Source organism: Chelonoidis abingdonii, chromosome 3, assembly GCF_003597395.2.
Source record: "Chelonoidis abingdonii isolate Lonesome George chromosome 3, CheloAbing_2.0, whole genome shotgun sequence".
Classification (NCBI taxonomy): Eukaryota; Metazoa; Chordata; order Testudines; family Testudinidae; genus Chelonoidis; species Chelonoidis abingdonii.
This window is the reverse complement of record NC_133771.1, coordinates 124,414,360-124,436,284: the sequence shown is the minus strand read 5'-3', so window position 1 is coordinate 124,436,284 and position 21,925 is coordinate 124,414,360. Positions and strand designations below refer to the sequence as shown.

Below are 21,925 nucleotides of genomic sequence, written 5' to 3'. Positions count from 1 at the left end.
CCTTAACTTTTCACATGTGTAGCTCTCTATCCATTTTATTTCTGTCATAATATTTTAATGTTGCATCCCTTGGGATTCCAAATAAAACTTTGATTGAAAAAGTGCAAATAATTGAACTACCATATTAGTATAAATCACATCAAAACTACATTATGTGTTTCATTTTTGATCCCTCTTGCTGCATTAGCATTGTGCACATGTGTGAGGAACCAACTTGGGAGGAGCTGAACAGCAGTCAGAAGGTTTATGCTTGTTTTACTGAATGCACAAGCAGGAGAATTAAAAAACTACTGCAGACGTGACATAGACATTTGTTGCTTTACCAAATGTAACTGGCTTCAAGATTAGAAGAAAAACATTTCTACGAGGCAGTCAAGTATTCTTTTAAGATCAGAAGGAAAATTAACCCTGAATCAATTCCCTGCAGTTTTCATTTGCTAGCAGTGCTAGTCAGAAGCAAACCTTGTACTCAGGGGACTGCACGTACTCTAATTGTGGCCAGCCTTCATTTGTGGCCAGGAGGTTCCTTGCACACCTATGGAGGGACAGGCCAAAATCCAGCCCTATTTCTCAAAACAACAAATCTTAGATGACAAAAGAATGCAAATAAGCTGGAAGAAAAAGAGCAAAAATATGGTAAAAGTCTCCTTTATATCAACATCCCAGGTCAGTAGCAGAAAGCATATTATATGCAGCTTAAACAGCTACAGAGCGCTTGATACACAGAGCCAGCAGAAAAGAAACAATTTAAAGCAACCCAGAAAAGGAAACCTTGAAGAGTAATCAAAGAGCTCCAGGTCTTAATAGGCACTTCACATTTGCACAAGCAACAATGCCAGCAGTGGAACTTTTAAAGTACCTCTTGCCTTAGAAACTCTGAATCTTCACTTAAATTGTTGTTTAAATAAAAATTAGAATTTACTTTACAAGTGGGTAAAATCTACATTCCTGCTTCATTCCAGCCGTTACAACACACATGTGGAATGACATTGTCATCACTACGGTGCTAACAGATGTTTAGGAACACAGAAGCAGCCATAATGGATCAGACCCTGGCCCATCTAGTCCGGTATCCTGTCTCCCACAATGGCCAGAACCAGATGCCTCAAAGTCAGATACAGAAAATAAGAACATCTGAGAAAGATGGAGGAGTCCACTTTCCATTTCACTAGAGCAAACACAAGAAAACTATCCTTTCAGGGATAATGAGTTAGACTCTGAACACAGTTATCTTGGTGTAAATTTGATGTATAGTAACTGAGATCATTATGTAGCCCAGTGGTGAACTATAATAATCATAGCTGGCTTAAAAGAAAACCTTTAAAGCAAATGGGAAAACTCAGCTATTCGCAGAAATATGCGCTGAATGCTGTGTGTGGGAGGGTGAGTCTGGGAGAACATTCAGCTAGACAATACGACAAAATTAACTTTAATACTTTTTGTTCAGCTCCTATGAAATCAGCTGCCTTGACCAAGATTCAGTGAGGATGCCCCAGGAAGCATAATTCTGGAATATTGCTGATAACAATAAATGTGGCTTCTGTATTAAACCTGTGTATAGGATTCTTGTTATTCATTTTCTCCCACAGTATATGTCATAGGTGTCAAAGATTTCTATTATGAAATACAGTAAAAAGGAGAAACTAGTCAATTCTCACTCTCAATTCACATTGCTGTGAATACCTCAATCTACTCCTCTCGTTTTCCTTTTCCAAGTGAAATCACCCATGTTTTTTCACTCTCGTTATATGAAAATACCACAACTCAATCATCTCCTCCTATTCAGTCTCCGCTGTATTTCAAGGTAAGGTGATCAAAGGACACCGGACTTCTAATGAAAACATGTATCTCTGCTTGATAAAATACAGTATTTTTCAGAATTTTTTTTCTAGCCTTATGTTATTGCACCCAAATATCCCATTTTCTTTTGTGAACTGCAGTTGTTCACTGGGCTTCATCAAGCTACCTTCACTGACAATTTATACAGCAACTATCTGTATTGAGGGTTCTATTAATCTCCATTTTTATGGGGACTGAATTTAAATTTAATTTTTAAATAAAAAACCCTCCTCACAGACTTACCGACTTTGAGACCAGAAGGGACCATCATGATCATCTAATGCCTGATCTCCTGCACATTGCAGGCCACAGAATCTCACCCACCCACTCCTGTAATAGACCCATAATCTATTTATATGGCTCCCAGCCCTATGGTAGCCAAGTGCCTCACTGTCATCAACACACATATCCTCACCTCTTCTCAGTGAAGTACTATTATCCCCATTTTACAGACTGGGAGTTTAGGCTCAGAGAATAAGTGAAGTCTGTGGCAGTCACATATAGAACTCCATCTCCCAAATCCCAACACAGTGTTTTAACCACAAAACTTTTCTTCGTCCCTCTACGCACTGATGCTAGACTTTAAGGAGGCAATTTTTAAAGGCACAAATGGAAGCTGGGCACCTACCTGTCCTTTGTGCCTGTGAAAATCTCTTACGTTTTAGCATATGTATATATATCCATACACAGAGAATATTTCTCAGAAGAGAAATCTGTTACTTCATCAAATAAAGCAACCACCATAGTTGATAGTGTTCAGAATTTACCTTATACAATACACATATCTTTTACTGGCACTACTGCATCTGAACAGTGTGCTGTACAATACCATAAACCCAGCGTTAGCATACTGCTTAAAATAAACATCACTGCTAAACTTGCCTTGAGAAGCAAAACCTTGGCTGAAGCACAGCACAGAAACCTTCAGCTGTTAATGCTATTACAGCTCCTCTCAAACAAAAAGAAAACGGGGAATCTAGTGAGTCATCCAAATCAACATAAGTGCACACGAGTGAATGCTGTCATTTCTGGGAAACATTAACTTTGTGAGCAGCTTCACAGGGTCCATCAGCATTCTTGTGCAAAGGCAAGGCAACGTAAAAAGCAGCCTCTACTCTCCTTGGCAGGTAGAAATGGAGTACACTAAACTTCTGCAGACAAGGAGACTTAAGACTTATACTGATCCTTAAGTACTGGTATTTACAGGTTAATTCATTGCCCGGAGAGCTCCCAGACACATTTTGTATTTCCTACAAAAGATTGTTTCTCAGCTTGGCAAATACACTCTTTTGTGTATGCCTTTGAAGAGTATAGAGTATTTTCAAAATATTTTTGGCTAATTTAGCACTCACAAAAGGTGCTGATTTGCTTGCAGGTTTCCCATAGTGACCAACTGGTCAAATAGACCACTCTGTCACTGCCTATTCCATAGGTTCCTGAACTGTGGTCTGCAAAACACTGGTGCACGGCAGAGAGCTGGCTGGTTGCATTGCGCTGTTCTCCTTGTTTCCAGCTGCTAAAATGCATTAAAAGAAGTGAAAAATACATTAAATATCTTCCTGGTCTCACTTTTCCATGGAAGCAATTGCTGTAGGGATTGTGAAGTCACATATTTGGGACCAGAGAAAAATGGTACCCCAACTACCAATGAGAGAGCAGGCACGCAAATGATATTCTCTCTCTCTAATCTCTGTAATCTGCCCTGGGAAATGTTTGGGAACCTTTGGTCTGTTAAGTACAGCCCTCTGTGGCTTTTTTTAAAGAGAACTATGCAAATATAACTTGCAGTCAGTCCTTATTATCAAGCCAACAACAGAATTTTTGGCAGTCTCTCTTCAGAAGTGGCTTTGAATGGGAACAGTACAGAGGTAAAATTCGGACCAGATAGACATGCACTGGCAGAGCTCTGCAGGGGGAATTTCTCAGGTCATAGTCACCAGAAAAAACTAGATTTTCTCAACAAATAAACAAATAAATAAATTCCTCTCAGGAATGCCAAGAAAAATGGACCATACACTCTCTATTTTATTTTCAAGAGCATGAACAAAACTGCCATTCAATTTAACAGAATTGCTCAATCACCTCACAACAAACTGAACAAATCAAAAAATCCCCTTCTTGCTTCAAGTAGTGAGACAGATCTGCAGATTTACACCATGATATGGAGGGTTCATCTGTAAATAACTGCTTCAAATCCATTCAAATTGAAGTCATTAGCCCCTAACAGCTGTTCAGTGTCCTATAAGTAATGAGCTAGGCTATGTCTACACAATGCCTCTGTAAGGTCTCCTGTGTAGCCACTCTATTGTAGGAGCAGGATTTTATATAGCACTATAAGAATTAATGTATGATTTGATTTTATCCTGCCAGCCACCCTTTCTGAATAGCAGAAAGAAACAACAGACCAGAACAACTAATTATGGTCACTCTTTTGTTTTAGGATAAGTTATAATGTCTACTATGGTTTCCTATATGTATTACAAATTAGGCACTCTAGTTAAATATACTTACTAAAACCTTAAAACAAAGAAATGTAAGAGACAGGATCTTGTATTGCAGGGGTCGGCAAACTTTCAGAAGTGGTGTGCCGAGCCTTCATTTATTCACTCTAATTTAAGGTTTCACATGCCAGTAATACGTTTTAACGTTTTTAGAAGGTCTCTTTCTATAAGTCTATAATACATTACATACAACAATAGTTTAGTTAAGTAAATAAGGTTTTTAAAATGTTTAGGAAGCTTCATTTAAAATTAAATTAAAATGCAGAGCCCCCCAGACCAGTGGCCTGGACCCAGGCAGTGTGAGTGCCACTGAAAATCAGCTTGCATGTCGCCTTCAGCACCCATGCCATAGGTTGCCTACCCCTGTTGTATTGTATCCATGGTAAGGAGATTAGAGGAATGTTGAGGGCCTGAAGCCCCAATGTGAATTGTTTTAGTTATAAGATTTAGCAAGGCTTCATTTACAATGTATTCTGCTGAATATATACTGCTGTCTGTATATCTTTGAAGGTTTCTGTAAGAGACTGTTTGTGTGAATAAAGAATGCACGCATCAGGAAAACATAAGGTATGAAAGCCATCACAAATGTCCAGAAAAAGTGAGAGACTTGGAAAGACCAGGAGACAATCAAAAAAAATCCATTGTATCCGATGCTAAACACGTTAGCAGCACTGATGACCTCAGAGGCGAGGCAGGCACCCCTGACGACGAGACAACAAATAGATGACAACGATGAGAAGCCCGACAATAACCATCAAATGATAACACCTCTTAAGGACTAATGATTTCAGGATGACATTGCAAAATGCACGGACTCAAAATTTATACCTATAAAGCTGGGGTTTTGCCATGGAACTCTGGGTTCAGTCCTGCAAAGCCTCGGAGCATTGGATCGCAACCGACAAGAGCCCAGCTCCTCACTCGTGCTTGATCTAACTGGCCATTAGATTGACTTGAAGTACAACAGACTAGTAACTATAAACATCAGCTGGCAGGACTGTGTGTGTGTGTGTGTGTGTGTGTGTGTGCGCGCGCACGTGCACGCCTAAAAAGCATATGCTAACTGTTGTATTTTCAATAAATGCAGTGTTTTTGCCATCTTCTATAAAAGATCCGGTGTGGTTTCTATAGCATAACACTATGCTTGCGGGAAAGAGCTCTCCACCCTCAACAAGCAGTGGTAGCTGTGTCAGCGAGAGACGCTCTCCTGCCAACATAGTGCTGTCCACACCAGTGCTTTTACTGGTGAAACTTATGTTGGTCAGAGGTGTGTTTTTTCACACCCCTGACCGACAACCGACAAAAGTGCTAGTATGGACAAAGCCTAAGTAAATAATCTTATATTAGTTCCTGTATACAGGCATTCACCCATTACTATGTTTGTTATCCCTGTTGGCAGGTTCATTAAAGAGGCCAAGGACTGAGTAGATGTGGAATGCAAATGAAGTAGTCTCACACCTCCAAGTCAAGATTAAGGCTCATTGCCAGGGCAGTGTGGGAAAGTCTGTACAGCTATTACCTGCATTATACATAGAGAATTTCAGTCTCTAAAGCTGTAAATGAGGCACATTCTACAAGCACTAACATTTACTTAAATGTTGGTTTAAAACCACATTAAGCACTGAACTGAAATGTATTTTTATTGGGCCCAATTCTACAAGGTACTGAGCGCCCTCAAATCAGTGAGATATGGCTCTGTTCCTATAGCACTACAAAAAATCATTATATGTTCCTGTTGTAGAGAGTAGTGGCAGCTTCTTTGCTAATTCAAGATTCCTGAAAGTATATGAAAATTAAGAGCAATGCTGATGTATACTGATATGCTGCAGTATGTTAGTTGAAGTAATGGGGCTCATTCAGAAAACACTCATGCATGCAAGAAGGCCCACTGAAGTCAATTTGGCTTTTCATGTGAGTTAAGTCATTCATGTACATTGACATTTGCACAACTGGGCCCTTAGTAATCATAAGAGCCATTATTGAAACTAGCTTAATTCAAAACAAAAGGAAGGGAGGGGAAAAAAATCAACATTTGTATTATACAAAAGTGGAAGGAAAAACAACAAGTTGCTAAGAGGATCTTGATGAAACAAAGGAACGCAAGATACTTAACCTAAAAACTCTTAAGATAATACTTGAGAGTGTGCTTTTAACCCAATGCACAGTTTTCAAAAAATACATTTGCATCAATAAAATATTATATTTAGCAAGACCCCAAATGTCTTCCAAAACTGACAGAAATTAGGTAACTCTCTGGTCACTGGGATTAAACCATGTTTGTTTGGGCATCTAACAACTGTCCTTATCTCAAAAGCTACTTACCACATTTTAGCCGGAGCTCTCCCAAGCAGCCATAGGCATCCATGAGCTTTTCATATTGCCCTTTAATTGCCTCCTTTTCTTCAGGAGCTGAGAAGAAACACAATACAAAGGCATCAAGCCTTAGTTACCCAATTCAGTTTTCAGACTGGTATAGTCCTGTACCAAATCCCTCCCCTCACTCAACAAACAAGACAATTAGATAAACATGAATAAGCATGTGGGGTTTATAGTGTTAAACAAGGAAGCTATTTAAAAGTGATGGAACATCCCCATAAAAGACTGAGGATATGTCTATACTACCCGCCGGATCAGCAAGTAGTGTTCGATGTATCGGGGATCGATTTATCACATCTCGTCTAGCCGCGACACATCAATCCCCGAATTGATGCCTGTGTTCCACCTCGGCAGGAGGAGTAAGCGGAGTCGATGGGGGAGCTGCGGTGGTCGACTCACTGCCGTGAGGACTGCCAGGTAAGTTGAACTAAGATACTTTGACTTCAGCTACGCTATAGCTGAAGTTGCCTATTTTAGTTCAAACCCCCCGTCCCCCAGTGTACCCCAGGCCTGAGTGTTATAACGTGCAAACAAGTCTGTTCAAACACCACACAAAGGAAAAAGAGAGGAGCCAGTTGTAAATCCACAAACAGATCATTAATTAACTGTTGCATCTACTAACATATGGTATGGACTATCACTATCAGAATAAAAGCACACACGCACAAACAATTAATTCATACAACCCTAAGACCAGAGCTGTTTAAAAAAAAATAATTATTTGTTTGACTAGCACCCACATGTGCTAGGTATTTTCCAGACATATGAGAAGGGACCATCCCTGCACCAACAATCTCACAGTCAGAGTGAAGACAGACAGAGAACATGGAAGGGAAACAACAAACTGGGATTTTTTTTATACATAGCAACAAGATTCAATATAAGCAGCATGGCAAAAATGAGTTTGAGAGTCAAAAAATGTATTTTAATGAAGTCAAAACTGGCAAAAGAGCAAATCAGAGTACACAAGAGACCCTATTCTGATCTCAGTTACACTACTGTAAATCTGGACCAAATCCTCTCAGGCCATCTTTATAGATCATAAACAAAGAAAGAACGAGCAGAAAACCATTTTCCTCCTTTTCTAATGGCAGCAGAAGCACACTTTATGATAGAAGCAAAATCCTTGCCCCAAACACTGCAACCTTCATTAAAAGAGAAGATGACAGAAATAGCTAAAAACAACAAGGGGTCCTTGTGGAACCTTATAGACTAACAAATGTATTTGGGCATAAGCTTTCATGGGCTAAAACCCAGTTCATCAGATGCATCACTTCATCATGCTGTATTTTCTACTCCAGGCATCTGATGAAGTGGGTTTTAGCCCACAAAAGCTTATGCACAAATAAATTTGTTAGTCTATGGCTATGTCTTCACTACCTGCCGTATCAGCGGGTAGCAATTGATTGCTCGGGGATCAATATATCACATCTAGATGAGATGCGATATATCGATCCCAGAACATGCTTATATCAATTCTGGAACTCCACCAAGCCGAGCGGAGTTGCGGAATTGACAGGGGGAGCCGTGGACGTTGATCCCGTGCCGTGAGGACGGTGAGTAATTCGATCTTAGATACTTCGACTTCAGCTACGTTATTCACGTAGCTGAAGTTGCATATCTAAGATCGATTTTCCCCTGTAGTGTAGACCAGCCCTATAAGGTGCCACAAAGACTCCTCATTTTTTATTTTTTTTGCTGATACAGACTAAGGACTGGTCTACACGGGATGGGAAGGGGGAAAATTGATCTAAGATACGCAAATTCAGCTAAAAGAAGAGCGTAGATGAAGTCAACGTATCTTAGATCGACTTAGAATCACTTACTTCGCATCCTCACAGTGCGAGATCGATGGCTGCTGCTCCCCCATCGACTTTGCTTCCACCTCTCGCCGAGCTGGAGTTCAGCAGTCGACGGGAGAGCGATCGGGGATCGATTTATTGCATCTACACTACATGTGATAAATCGATCCCCGATCTGGTGAGTAGCGTAGACATACCCTAACACGGCTATCACTCTGAAAGAAATAGCTAAGCAAATTGAGATAACAGACAGATGGGGGTGGAGGTGAGATTAACAAACTCGCAGGCTAGACACAAGAGGCAGCAGGGAGAATGGAGATATTTCTTCAAGAACCAGGGACTGGAATATGTGTCATCAGCAACATGTATGTTAAGGGCATGATGTAAACTAAAGACCAAAGTGTACAGTATGTGTATCAATGTGAGATTAAGCAATATAAAAATATGACACCACGTGCAGCTCATGGCAAGCAGCAGCTGATGTTGCTGTGTGCAGAAAAGCCACAGAAGTTAGCTTGCCTTGCCAACACACTGCACACATATTAGCAGAGCTTGGAACAGAGATGGAAGTTTCAGCAAACATCAGACGTTAAGCCTGGGCTAGCTTGGTTTTGCAAACAGTTCTGCAGATACATCCTGTCATTTAGGCCAGATCTACACTAGAAACTTTTGTTGGTATTGTAATGTTGGTCAGAGGGGTGATTTTTCATGATATTTCTATAGCAGCAACAGCTTTATTGTAGACATTTATACCAGTGAAAAGTGCTCTTGGCAGCATGGCTTGTTTCATTCACAAAAAACATGAAAACTATACTTGCAAAACCCCCTTTTCTGCTGATGTAGCCAGTAGAGCTATACTAACAAACCTCTTCTAGTGTAGACTAGGCCTTAGCTTACCAGGTCAATGAACAAAAGATGGAATGCTGAAGGTAGACTGTGTATTGTTATCTCCCAGTTAGCTAAATGGGAGACACTTTGGCTGGCTGCGCACTGAGAGAAAACCCAAGATGCAGACATGAGCAGTTCTCATGGGCTGTATGGTACAGACCTACTTGTGGCCTAGCTTTGTTAATAAAATATTATCATTTAACTTATCAGCAATGTTTCTAATGATTCTCCTCAAAGTACTGAGCTGCAGAGACTGCAAGGACAGATTTTCTCCCCCAGTCCAGCCCCTATATGCTGCCCTACCAGTGTACAGGGATCATGAATGTGCCATCAGGGTCTGGGGGAGAATCCACCTGATGGAGGTACAGTAGGGGCTCCAGAAATGGCTCTATGCTGCTCCCCTCACAAGAGTTAGCACAGGGAGTGTGTCTGGGGCAGGGCTGCGCACAGCACATGGCACTATGAGGATTCTAGGCTGTGCTGCATCCAATAGGCAACCCAGGATGAGTTGGCATAAATTATCATCAGATAGGAGAAATTACATCAGCTGTTTTCATTTTTGCTGGGCACCATTTTGTCCCCTGGAGGAACTTCAAATCCAAAGGGCACAAATGTTGCAACAAGCCACATTTGCCCATCCCTCCACACCAAGGCTGCATCTTCTGTGCTGCGCCCCTTGGAGATGAAGCCCAGAATTGAACCTTGCACATTTATAGTAGCCTCTGAACACAGTAACTAACAACATGCCAAACACAGCTGTAGTTGGTGACATGGGGGCTATACAAATCCGGAGGGTGGGAAAGTCCACGGGTCTGTACAGACTGAGTCTTTGTGCCCATTTACGATATGTATTGTGTGGTACAGTCTAGAGGCCCCATCCCCACGGTGCTGGGCACTGTATAAACTCATGATAAAGAGGCAGCTCCTGCCCTAAAGACATTACAGTCTAAGGCTTGGTCTACACTACCAACTTATGTTGGTATAACTACATCACTCAGGGGTGTGGAAAATCCACACCCCTATGCGACGTAGTTATACTGACCTAACACCTCGGTGTACACAGCACTATGTCAACGGAAGGGCTTCTCCTGCCGACATAGGTACTCCACCTCCCCGAGAGGCGGTAGCTAAGCCGATGGAGAAGCTCTCCAGTTGCCGTAGGTAGCATCTTCACTACGCGCTACAGCGGCACAGCTGCACCGGTTCAGCTGCACTGCTGTTACTGTAGACAAGCCCTGAGTAACTGTGTGGTCCAAAATCAAAACAGTATTTGGTTTCCTATTTTTTGAGGAGAAAGATGTTCAGACCAAATCTGAATTAAGCCAGATGGTATCAAAGTGAACAGCAAATTAGTTACTGGGCCTAATTCACTGGGCACTAAAGGTATATCTACACTGCGAAAGAAGATTTGTGGTAGTGAGTCTCAGGTCCTGGTTCAACTGACTTGGACTCGCAACACAGGTCTAAAAATGGCAGTGTGGATGTCCGGGCTCTGACTGGCACTCAGGCTCAGAGACACACATCTCAGAGCCCAGGCTCCAGCCCAAGCATCTATACTTCTATTTTTAGACCCATAGCACAAACCCCATGAGCTTAAGCCAGCACCCAGCTCTGAGATTCACTGCCACAGGCTGAACTTTTTTTTTTTTTTTTTTTTTTTGCAGAGCAGACATACCCTAATATACATAGGCTTTGCTCTGTTGATTTTAACTGGGTTGTGCCCGTTTACACTAGCAGTGCATTCCCATCAGTGGGTTCAACAAGTGCTATTCCAAAACAGGATTCTGTCCCTGGGCTAGATTGTGACTGGCCTTTATGCAAGTTCAGGGTAGGGCACTAGGAGTCTTTCCCCACTGCAAGGTACAAAGGCCAGCCACAATTACAATCCCTGTGTTCAGGGGAGAGTAAGGACTGTTCAGTCTGTGTGTCCCCAGGCATGGCCTACCCTTCACCCACTTCGAGCCAGCCTGCAGAGCCAGACCAGCATGCAAGAGGTAGCATGCAGCACTCCTGAAGAGATGCAGTACTGGATGTGCTCCCTCTGTGCAATGGTATGCCCTAGAAAGAATTCTGTCTGAGCTAGACTTACATGTTTCTGTTATCAGAGCCCTGGGGAGGGGGACCCCACATCAACTGAGGTCAGCAACAGCCATTGCTGAGCTGCACAGATAATGGTATGTTCACCCAGCTCAGGGTAACAAACAGCGATGTTAAAGGGAAACGATCAGATAGTTTAGGCCCAACATTTAGGTCTTATTATTTTAGAAAAAGCATATATAAAACATAAATTAATAGGAATTTTTTAACAAAATGTAAAATAAATGTAAACAAAGCCAAGCGTTTTTGTTTTGATTGAAACATTCCCCTTTACTGTTTGCAACTCATGCTAGGGTGCGAGAATTAGAACCAGAATGTGAATGTCTAAAAACAAAAGTAAGATTAATGTATCTATGGTTGTCCAAGCTGGATGAAGCACAAACAGTAAACAGTCCAAGAAGTGAAACTACTGTAGAACTTTAAAAAAATTTTAGTTGTAAAAGCCTAAGCTATCACTGAGCAACACAGGGAAAGATGTTTGTGCTTTACATCTGAAATAATATTCAACCTAAAAGTAACCTTTCAAGCACCATTTTTTCCCTTTCACTAGATCACAAAACACCCTAAACATTCTAGCTTCAATTCCTTTCTTTATTACGAGTGAAACGTATCAATGCATAAGATGGCAACTACCAGTTCTCCTTATAATATAAAGTTATGTTTAAATTAACCCTTTTTGAAACCCCAAACCAGACCCCCCAGCAATTTAAAGGAATAAAACAGCAATCTACTGTATTTAATTATAAAATCATTAGTCAACTTTTTACTTTTTTAAAGTAACTTTCCACTAGGGCTCTAATAGCAGCAAAAAAAGTTAGTCGAGTGCCAGCGGTTCTCAAACTTCATTGCACCAGGACCCCCTTCTGATAACAAAAATTACTAAATGACCCCAGAGAGGGGACTGACGCCTGAGCTTGCCCTGGGTGCAGGGGGCGAAAGCCCAAAGAGCTTCAGCCCCAGGCGGGAGGCCTGGAACCTGAGCCCCGCTGCCCAGGACTGAAGCCCTTGGGCTTTGGCCCTGGGCGATGAGGCTTCACCTTCGGCTTCAGCCCTGGGCCCAGCAAGTCTAATGGCAGCCCTGGTGACCCCATTAAAACAGAATCGTGACCCACTCTGGGGTCCCGACCGCCCAGTTTGAGACCCGCTGGACTATATTATTTGACAAGTTTCCCTGGCATCTGTTGAATAACGTATTTGCAATTGCCTCTCTCTAGCTGGTGCAATGCTAAGTACTGAGAGCTTTCCTGACTAGCAACAAACTGACTCGACCCAAGCTGGTTTCTCTGTTGCCCATGGGGTACCGAGGAGTCTGTTTCACACTACTGCAGCTTGCAAAAACCCCAACCAGAAGAAGTACCTGGAGCTGTTTGCTTGCAAATGTAGGAAAACAACACAGCACAGGGTTAATACTCTGTTCACATCTGGAAACCTTTCTTTGCAACCAAGAGGACTAGAGACTTTTTTTTTTTTTTTTAAAAACATGAAAATTTACATGCTTCAGCAGTTGATGGAATTCACCCAGGAAGTTTCCTACTCATCTGGATGGATGAAGAAGTGTAGTTTTCAAATACATACTGTATTCATTTAATTTTGTAATAACTGTTACAGGAACCACACAATGCTTCTAGTAATTACCAAGCCTCAGTGACGCTACCCACTAGTGTTTCATACAAGATATCTCTCCTATCAGTGTTTGTACATACACTATGGTATCCACTTCTGCACCAATAAGTATAATTTTGTTCTGGTTTAGAGGAGGTAAGGTATACATAGAACACAGAACATTCTTCAAGCACCTTTCTTAGCATCAAATATTAGACACCCTTGATCTAAATTCTATACCAAGTTGTCTCTCTTCCCAAAAATTTATCCCCAACAAAGGCACAAGCAGATGTACTGACACAATGCAATTAGCCTTTAATAAATCCAATAAAAAGTGATGACTTTTCCATACAACATATAAAAACATTATTTCAGAACCTAATGAAAAGCACCACTCAAACTCCTACATCTCAAAATTCACTTATCAAGCACGACCTTTCTCTGTGAATTATGCCCTTTAAGTAACAGTGGCCAATTCATGTGGCAGAGCGCAAAATCCTTTATAGAGTTTCCTTTGTATTTCTTAAGGGTCAGATCCTACTCCCACTGACTTCCGTGGGAGCAGAATTTGGACATAAATGTTTGAAACTCAAGTAACTGGTACTTTTATAAGTGCCTCAGAGACCACAATCCTTACAGCTAAATTAGGGTGGGAGCCAGGCACACCTAAAAACATTGGCTGACATAGAGGCAAGGGCTTTTCAAGAAAAGAGCGGGAGGAAGAGAGCCTGGTATCCAGGGGCAGGATCAAGCTCCTCTCTCTGCCTACTTAGGTCCTAATCCTGCAAACACTTGCATACCTGCTTAACTCAACGTACTCATGTGTGTAATTTTTATAACATGTGTAACCATTTGCAGGATCAAAGCTGTGATGTGAGGAGGCAGCAGCAGCTTGTTCACCTCACCTGTGCTTCTCCTACTAACCAGAGAAACATGAGAACTTTTCCACAAGAAGCAAACACAAAACAAATAGAAACCTGATCACATGTGTTTCTCACATCACACTGTGAGAAACAATATAGTCAGCATATTACCTAGGATTATGCTTAGTGGCATCCTATAAATATGATAGACTAAGCTGATGGACTAAGATGGACTAAGCTGATTCTGACTTCCTTCTCCCATCCTCACCAAAAAAGCCAAAGACATTACGTATACTCACTGTCTACCAGTTCCAACAAACAAAATAATTATTTTTTTCACTAAAAATCTGCCTCTCGCACATTCAGTCCTGCTAAATCAGCTTCAACCTCCTTCCACACAGGCTTTCAGCAATCAGGATCTATTCTGTAATACCAAGTAGGTCAAGGAAAATGTTATCACTTTACAAAATGAGGTTTGAGGCCAGAATTACGGTCAGTGCATTAAGAGGTTAAATTAACAAAAATCAGATGATTTCGCAATTTTCTAGAAACTAAACATTATCATTCCAAAAAGTCGCCCTAGGAATAGCACTTCAGAGAGGTTAGTTCTCAGGGCTTCAGTATTAGACTGGAAATATTCACATTCTAGCAAGCTGATTTACATACACACACACAGTATTTATAGTATATACTTTTAAACGTAACATCCCAACAAAAGTCTGGTAATAGAATAATGAAAAACACATCGTGTAAAGTGTAGCAGGAGTTGGGCTGTCGGTAAACATAGCAGCATACACAGCGAAATCCTGCTCTGAAACTCCTTTGATGAACTTAAGGTCAACTGTTGTGCAACATACAAGTCATAAAACACCTGTGACTGTGGCGGCTTAGTTATCTTAACATGGCAATATATTATTTTAATATCTAACTTGCTATTGTTATCTATGACATGTAGACCTAGCCCATCAGGAACAATTTATGCATAATTAACATAGTTTTCTAATGGATAACAAATACAAATCCTATAAACTACATTCATCACTAATAAACTTCACCCTCAAGTGCACAAAACATGTATTCAACAATTTGCCCACACAATGTAATGCATCAGTGCTTGTATAGAACATGTTCCAACAGACTACAAAAGATTCCAAAAATAAAAGGATAATTTGACATTTACGATTGCAAAGTTTTAAAAATGCAAACACAGTTTTGAACTTCGCCATACAATTATCTCAGCATGAGAGAAAAATAGATCACACTGTGGGTTCCTTTCTGTATTTTAGTAAATATAAATATGTTCAAATTACATGTTAATCAACGTACAGCAGTCAAATAGATTGTGGATTGTGTTTGACTAACTAAGATCTGCTGAAAGAATATGTTAAGAAGCAGCTAGGGAAAGGTCTAGATGTATGTGTAATTACAAAGCTAAAATTAATTTTAAAATAGCAGACGTATATAAAATGTGTAATTATTATGATTAAGCATTTGTATTGCAATAGCAGCTAAAGGCCACAACCAGGCGGGCCCCGTTGTTCTAGGCACTGTACAAACATATAATAAACGGCAATCTCTGCCTCAAGAGCTTACAAACTGAATTTTATCCTTGTCCCACACCCTTTGGCTCCAATCCTGCAAATACTTATGCATTTCCTTAACTTTACTACCACAGGTAGTCCCGTTCACATCATTTCACTGGATTCATTCATAAGTAATAAAGTTAACACATTCCTACACGTTTGCAGCTCTGGGGTCGTGGCATGTTGCTCATTTTCACAGATTGTATGGTCCTCAAGGCAGAGACAGTGTCTACCTCTATTTTCTCCGACTTGCAATCTTTGAGAGACTTGTTTTTAATAATAATAATTTTCCCCACTCTTCTTCATAAGTGAAAGTTGCTTCTTCAGCAGAGGCTAAAGCTTAATGTTATTCTACTGTGAATTCCATGAAGAACTGTTCTCTTTCAAAATGGCTATCCTCTTCCATTGTTAAAAAATGAGACTGAAGCTGTGGGGCTGCCACTGGCAAAATGCCCTCTTTCAAAATGCACTATTAATGCACCCAAACAACCTTAACTTCACCCCATGGTGACACTATAAGGAAAGAAATTAAAAATAAAATGTATCTTTAAATATCAATTTAATCTAATCTAGGACTACACACACTATTTATTATGCTCTAATCATAACTGTCTGGCTATTACATGGCATCACTATAGGGAGGAGTTAAGGTTGTTTGAATGCCGTAGATGCATTTCCAAATCTAAATATATCTTTTAAATTACATTTAACTCTGACTTTGGAGATAATTACAACAGCCTCATAGTGCCTTTCCCATTACTGATATGTACGCCCAACCTTAACTCCAGTTCAATGTATTTTTTATCTGGGAATATGATAAAGACATTGTATGCTGTACAACACACTAGAAATACAGGCAGACACAAGGACAACTGAAATTGTAATTCTGACTCATTCGGAGGCTTGCAAAGGGGAAAAAAAGGTGTCCAATAATTTGCTTTGAATGTGATTTTAAATTTTTCATTGTACAGAACAAAGAGGTTCTAAGTTATGAGGTGGCCAAAGATTTACAAACTGAAATACTGGGCTTAGATCAGTTTCAGTTTTGTTTTAAATTTCTTTCTTGTAAAATCTCTGTTTCCATACTTGCTATCATTCCATTCTGTGATTTTAACTAACAGTGGTGGGGAAGGGAAAATATTTATTCTTTTCCTATTTAAATAAAAAATTATGAGTCTCTTTTTGTGCATAATAAACAAAGGAACTGAACCCCTCCCCCTGCCCCTAAAAAACTTCAAATGTCCCCTGGCCCTAGTCCTTGATGACTAATTGTTGGTTGGTAACTATGAAAAAATATTTTTAAATAAAATGATTAGGGATTGACATTTTTTTTCAGCATGTTCAGCAAAGAATTTCTCACAATTTTAAGTATATAAGAGGCTACTGCTCTATAGATTTGCACATCGGTGTTGCAGCTGTAGGTTTTTGACTCTAAAGAGCATGGATGTTTAAACCCATATGAAGTTGCACAAAAGTACAACCGTGCAACTCTAAAGTGCCACAGGTATTTTTTGTTTTTGTTTTAATCTTCCTTTCAGGATGGGGAAACTAGGTAACCACACCAGAAGTAATGTAACTTCAGGCTGTAAATTTGAAACAAAAAAAATTCCACAGTGAACCTCACAAGAAATAAAGTATCCTTTGATGTAAATATTCCAATAGAGTTAAGCCATAACAAATCAGCAGCAGTAGGACTAGTCAAAAATTCTCCATTAAATAAATTTTTCCTGAGGTGTCTGCTTTTGACAGAAAATTTTGTTTTTTCCATTAAAAAAAAAACCCAACCCCCCTCCCCACAAACCTATTGAAAACTTTAATATTTCAGTTTGGATGTGTTTCCACCGTGCGTCATGGAAGTTGTAGTTCAGTTTCCTCATGTCCCCATTCTCCTCCATGGGCCAGGCTCCCAGCAGGCCTTCATCTCCTATGATGCACCCCAGCTGTGGGACTCCCATAATGCATCCCCTCACTATGAGGGGAGACCATGCTGCATTATGGAAGATGTAGTCCAATCAAAAAGCCCAGCTTATACAGAAGGATGGGAGTATAAAACACCTGAACTGCAACTCTCACGAGACATCACAGAATTTCAGAATCAAAGTATTTTGTTTTTTGACTGAAATGTTTCAGTTTTTTGCCAAAAAGTCCAAATTTTCCACAGAAAAGACTTTTTTCCAACCTGCTCTAAATTATCAAAGAATGATAAAAATCTTAACATTTATAACATGAACTCAGTCACATCATACATGTTATTATTTGTTAAGTGCTGGCAATGTGCTTAGCGCTGTACAAAGCATACATTACACAGTTCTCACCCCCCAAAAAGTCTAAGGCCCCGGTCCTTTAAGTTGCTCTGTGTATATGGACCTCTGTGTCTGGACAGAGCCATAACGAAATAATGGGTGTTCCACGGTGACGTGTCACACAGATCCAACTTCAGGAACAGGACCTAACTGTTATATACTTAACAGACTAACAACCAAAAATAATATCTAGTGCATACAGGCTATCCACATTTTAACAATGCATTGTCTAGAAGGCACAATGGTTAATGTGCAGGTGGCCACTGGCAACTTGGGCCCAGATCCGTAGGCACCTCCCTACCTCTTTAGACACCTAAATTCTCCACTTAGGTGCCAGTGATGTTCCAAAAGCTCTTATTCACTCTACACAATGCTTAATTTGTAATGAAAGAGATGCCGAGGCTCAAGCAATTTTTTTTTACATTCATAAATGACACAGCAAACCCAGAGATGCTGGGGCTAAGAACTGCCAAGCCCAGAGGTGCTGGGGCTCAGCCCTGGCACAAATTAAGCACTGACTTTACTTCATAGGGGCCAAAGTGCCCTAGGTGCTTAAATTTTCAAAGGTCAGCATTTGCACTGTCCCCTAAGTGTTGAGCTGCCCCACAGCTAACAAGCTGCTCAGAGCCCTAGTTCAAGCCAAAGCCCCAGAGGAGACATTCTCAAACTAGGCAGGGGAATCCTTATCTTGCCAGTGAGGCTTGATCCTGTAGGTGTCCTCTGAGCTGGGCCCTAACACCTAATGCCCATCAGAACGCGCTGCAGGAGAGCTAGAGACAGTCTACTGAAAGGTGGAGGGATAAAACTAGATCTTCAAAAAAGCCAGCCGGGGCACAAGGAAATGTAGAGTGAGCGTGACAAAGATGACATGCCTGAGCAGGAGACAGACACAAACAGATGATTTTGGCTGCTAGGACATAAACTACCTAAGCAGCAGACCTGGTTTCTGTACCTAACTTCAGGAAGGAGTGGTGGCAGCTAAGGATCCCAAGTGGCAGAAGGTGCCTATCTCTGGCCTGTCAGTCAGGTGCACCATGTTAGCCACTCAGGTAACTAGGCTCCTCCCCCCCTTTCCTCTGTATTTCACTCCTGGTTAGCTTCAGGTGGCTTTGAGAACTCAGTAGGTGGCTGGCTTCTGAAAGTCCCTTTCCTGGGCACCACTCTCTCTCCATGCACTGTATGGGGTAGTGGTTCTCAACCTGGAGTATTTGTACCCCTTGGGGGTACATCAAGTCATCTAGATATTTGACTAGTTTTACAACACACTACATAAAATGCACTACCAAAATCAGTATGAACTAAAATTTCATGCAATGACTTGTTCATACTGCTTTATAAACTGTACACTGACATGTAAGTACAAAATTTATATTCTAATTGATTTATTTTATAATTATATGGTAAAAATGAGAAGTAAGCAATTTTTCAGTAATAGTGTGCTGTGAGACTTTTGTATTTTTTATGTCTGATTTTGTAAGCAAGTAGTTTTTAAGGGAGGCAAAACTTATGGGTATACAAGACAAATCAGACTCCTGAAAGGGATATAATATAGTCTGGAAAGGTTGAGAGTTACTGGTATGGGGAACCTAAACACCTAATTTGGGGCTGAAAACTTCACAGCAAGTGGCAAGGCAGTGGGGGTTAGGCCTTACAATGCTGATCTCTGAAGGCTCCAGGCCTCCTCTACACTAGTATCTCCAGTGTTGGGACTGCTGATGAGGCTGTGCCAACAGTAACTACAGTAGGGAGAAAAAGTCTAGTGTCACCCTGGCCTTGCTGTCCCGCTGTGGGGAGGAGGCTACCAGTCCCCCGACAGGTGTAATTGCTAGAGCCTTAGCCTTCTGCAGAGCAGCCCAAACTTTCACACGTGTACGGATCCTGACAACAGCAACCCAGCCAAGGGCAGACTGAGCCCGGGACACCCTGAGCACTTTAGAAAATCTGCCCTTATTTTGGTGCCTAAGTAGGAGGCTGAGCTCTTTGAAAAGCTGGCTCTGGACGTTTAGCCCTTAGATACTGGTCTGTGCCCACACGAAAACCCGCCCTGCCCCAGTCTGACCCACCCCGCCCCGCACCCCCAGGTGCGCGCTCAGCGCAGCCACGCCCGGCCGCTGCCCGCCAGAGGCACTTACTGAGGGTGGCCACGGTGCCGGCCTCCAGCAGCAGACAGTCGTGGCGGCTGCGCGCCTCGAGCAGGGCGCTCGGAGCCGGCTCCTGCTTCCAGAGCAGCCGCAGCCCTTTGCTCGGAGCCATGGGGGCGGCTGGCCATAGGGAGGAAGGCGCAGGAGGTGCCGGGGAACGCACCCGCTCCCCGCCAAAAACCAGGGCACCAACAACGGGGAGCGGAGAAAGCGCCGCCGCTTCTCCCCTTCCGGGGACCCACCCTGCCACCCCTCGCGTGCGGTCCGGGAGAGAGACGGCTCCCTGCGGTAGCGCCCCCCGCCCCAAAGTCACCAATGGGCTGAGGGCAGAGAAAGCGCCGCCGCTTCTCCCCTTGCCGGGCTCAGCGCCGCCACCACACGAAGGGGAGCCGAGGGCGCCCCAGGATCGCCGCGAGCTGCCAGCGCAGAAACAGGCTCCAGCAACTCGGCGGGGAAACACAAAGTGCCGCTGTGTCCTTCTTCCCTCCCGGCCAACGCCGCCCCGGCTCCTTGCAAAGGGTGACCCGGCTGGATTGCCGGAGAGTCCTTGGCTCTAGCGGCCGCCCGCTTGCTGGCGCTACCCGCGGCGCCGGTCCCGGGTAAACTAGGAGTTGACTTTGTTCCTCCCTTCTCCAGTGGCGACTCCTCCTCCCGCTCTGGGACAGGTAAAAACCATTGTCCGCCTGCCTCCGCCCCGAGGGGAGGGCGGGGTTGGAATCACTGCTCCCCGGGGAGGAGGCAGCTGCTGGGCTGCTCCCAGACTGACAAAACAGGGCGAGGAGAGTCGTCCCACAGCCGGCACCCGCCTGACTTGGAGGAGGAGTGAAAGTGGCAGTTCCAGGCCTATCATTGGGAAGCTAATGAGAAGGGCAAGATCCAGAAGCTCCTAAACTTTGACACGGATCAGATCTGGATCCCAACAAGCAAAACTCACCACGCTGCACCGCATCCTGCCTCCCTGAAGGACAGGAACTAGTACCGCACTCTTATCTAGTGTCTTTCAAATCAGGGGCTCAAAGTGTTGTATAAATCAGGGGCTCAAAGTGTTGTATAAACATGAACTAACAACGAGAGAGCATAAAGTAATTTGTAAGGTAAGTAGTGATTAAAAATACTAACAACATATCACATGAAAATATGCCAAATGCCAATCCATCCAATAGGGAACTTTTCATATTGGTACAGACAGAACATCTGTCCTAGCCAGCCTTGTATAAATTAAACACACCTTTACCACTGAGAACCTGGGATAGTCCTATCTGCACAGGTAGAAGTCAAGCTCCTGTCTGCCTAAATTTCTCAAGGGAAACAAGGTGGGTGAGGTAAAATATTTTTATTTTTAGTTTGTCCAATAATATCTTGCCTTTCTAATATCCTGGGACCAACACAGCTACTAGCTGCAAACAGCAATGGTAAATTTCCCCATGCAGTTTTGCTGTATTGCTTCTCACTTCCTGTTCTAAATGGCCGTGTAGCCTTATTAAACAGCTCCCATATTCCTCTCCAGAGGTGGCTGCAGTTCAGCAATAAGGTGACATATTTATGTATGTAGATACTGGAATTCTTTGCACACTCAAAGTTCCCACTAAGTAATATGAAGTAAATGCCAGAGCTGACCCCTAGTTTGTAAAACGCTTTGGACTGAAAGATGCTATATATGTGTGTGTTATTTTTATAATTAATAATTCTCATTTATTCTAACAATGTCCAGAAATAGAAGTTGGCAAAAAAATTCAGATGAAACTTTTTTTGGAGAAAAACGCAGATTCAGTGACAATGAACTGTTTCGCAAATTTATTGATTTTTTGCAAAATTGTTCAATTAGAAAACAAATTCAGAAAAAAATCAAATGGTTTTTTTTTTTTGGTCTGAAAACAATTTTTTATTTCAGTAGTTCCTTTGATTTATTAAAGTTTTTAAAATGTTTGAA

At 41.9% G+C, this 21,925-nt stretch overlaps 1 protein-coding gene across 1 annotated transcript in view; it reads right to left on the bottom strand.

The window, feature by feature from the left end:
- The window catches only part of SYNJ2 (synaptojanin 2), a 95,332-nt gene extending 74,775 nt beyond the window's left edge, over positions 1–20,557 (bottom strand). The window contains exons 1-2 of the mRNA XM_075064571.1: positions 19,987–20,557; positions 6,663–6,749 (exon numbers count right to left, since the gene is read on the bottom strand). Coding sequence (XP_074920672.1) covers positions 6,663–6,749; positions 19,987–20,107 — 208 coding nt within the window. The 5' untranslated portion in view covers positions 20,108–20,557. The remainder of the gene's footprint in view (positions 1–6,662; positions 6,750–19,986) is intronic.
- Positions 20,558–21,925: the final 1,368 nt, after the last annotated feature.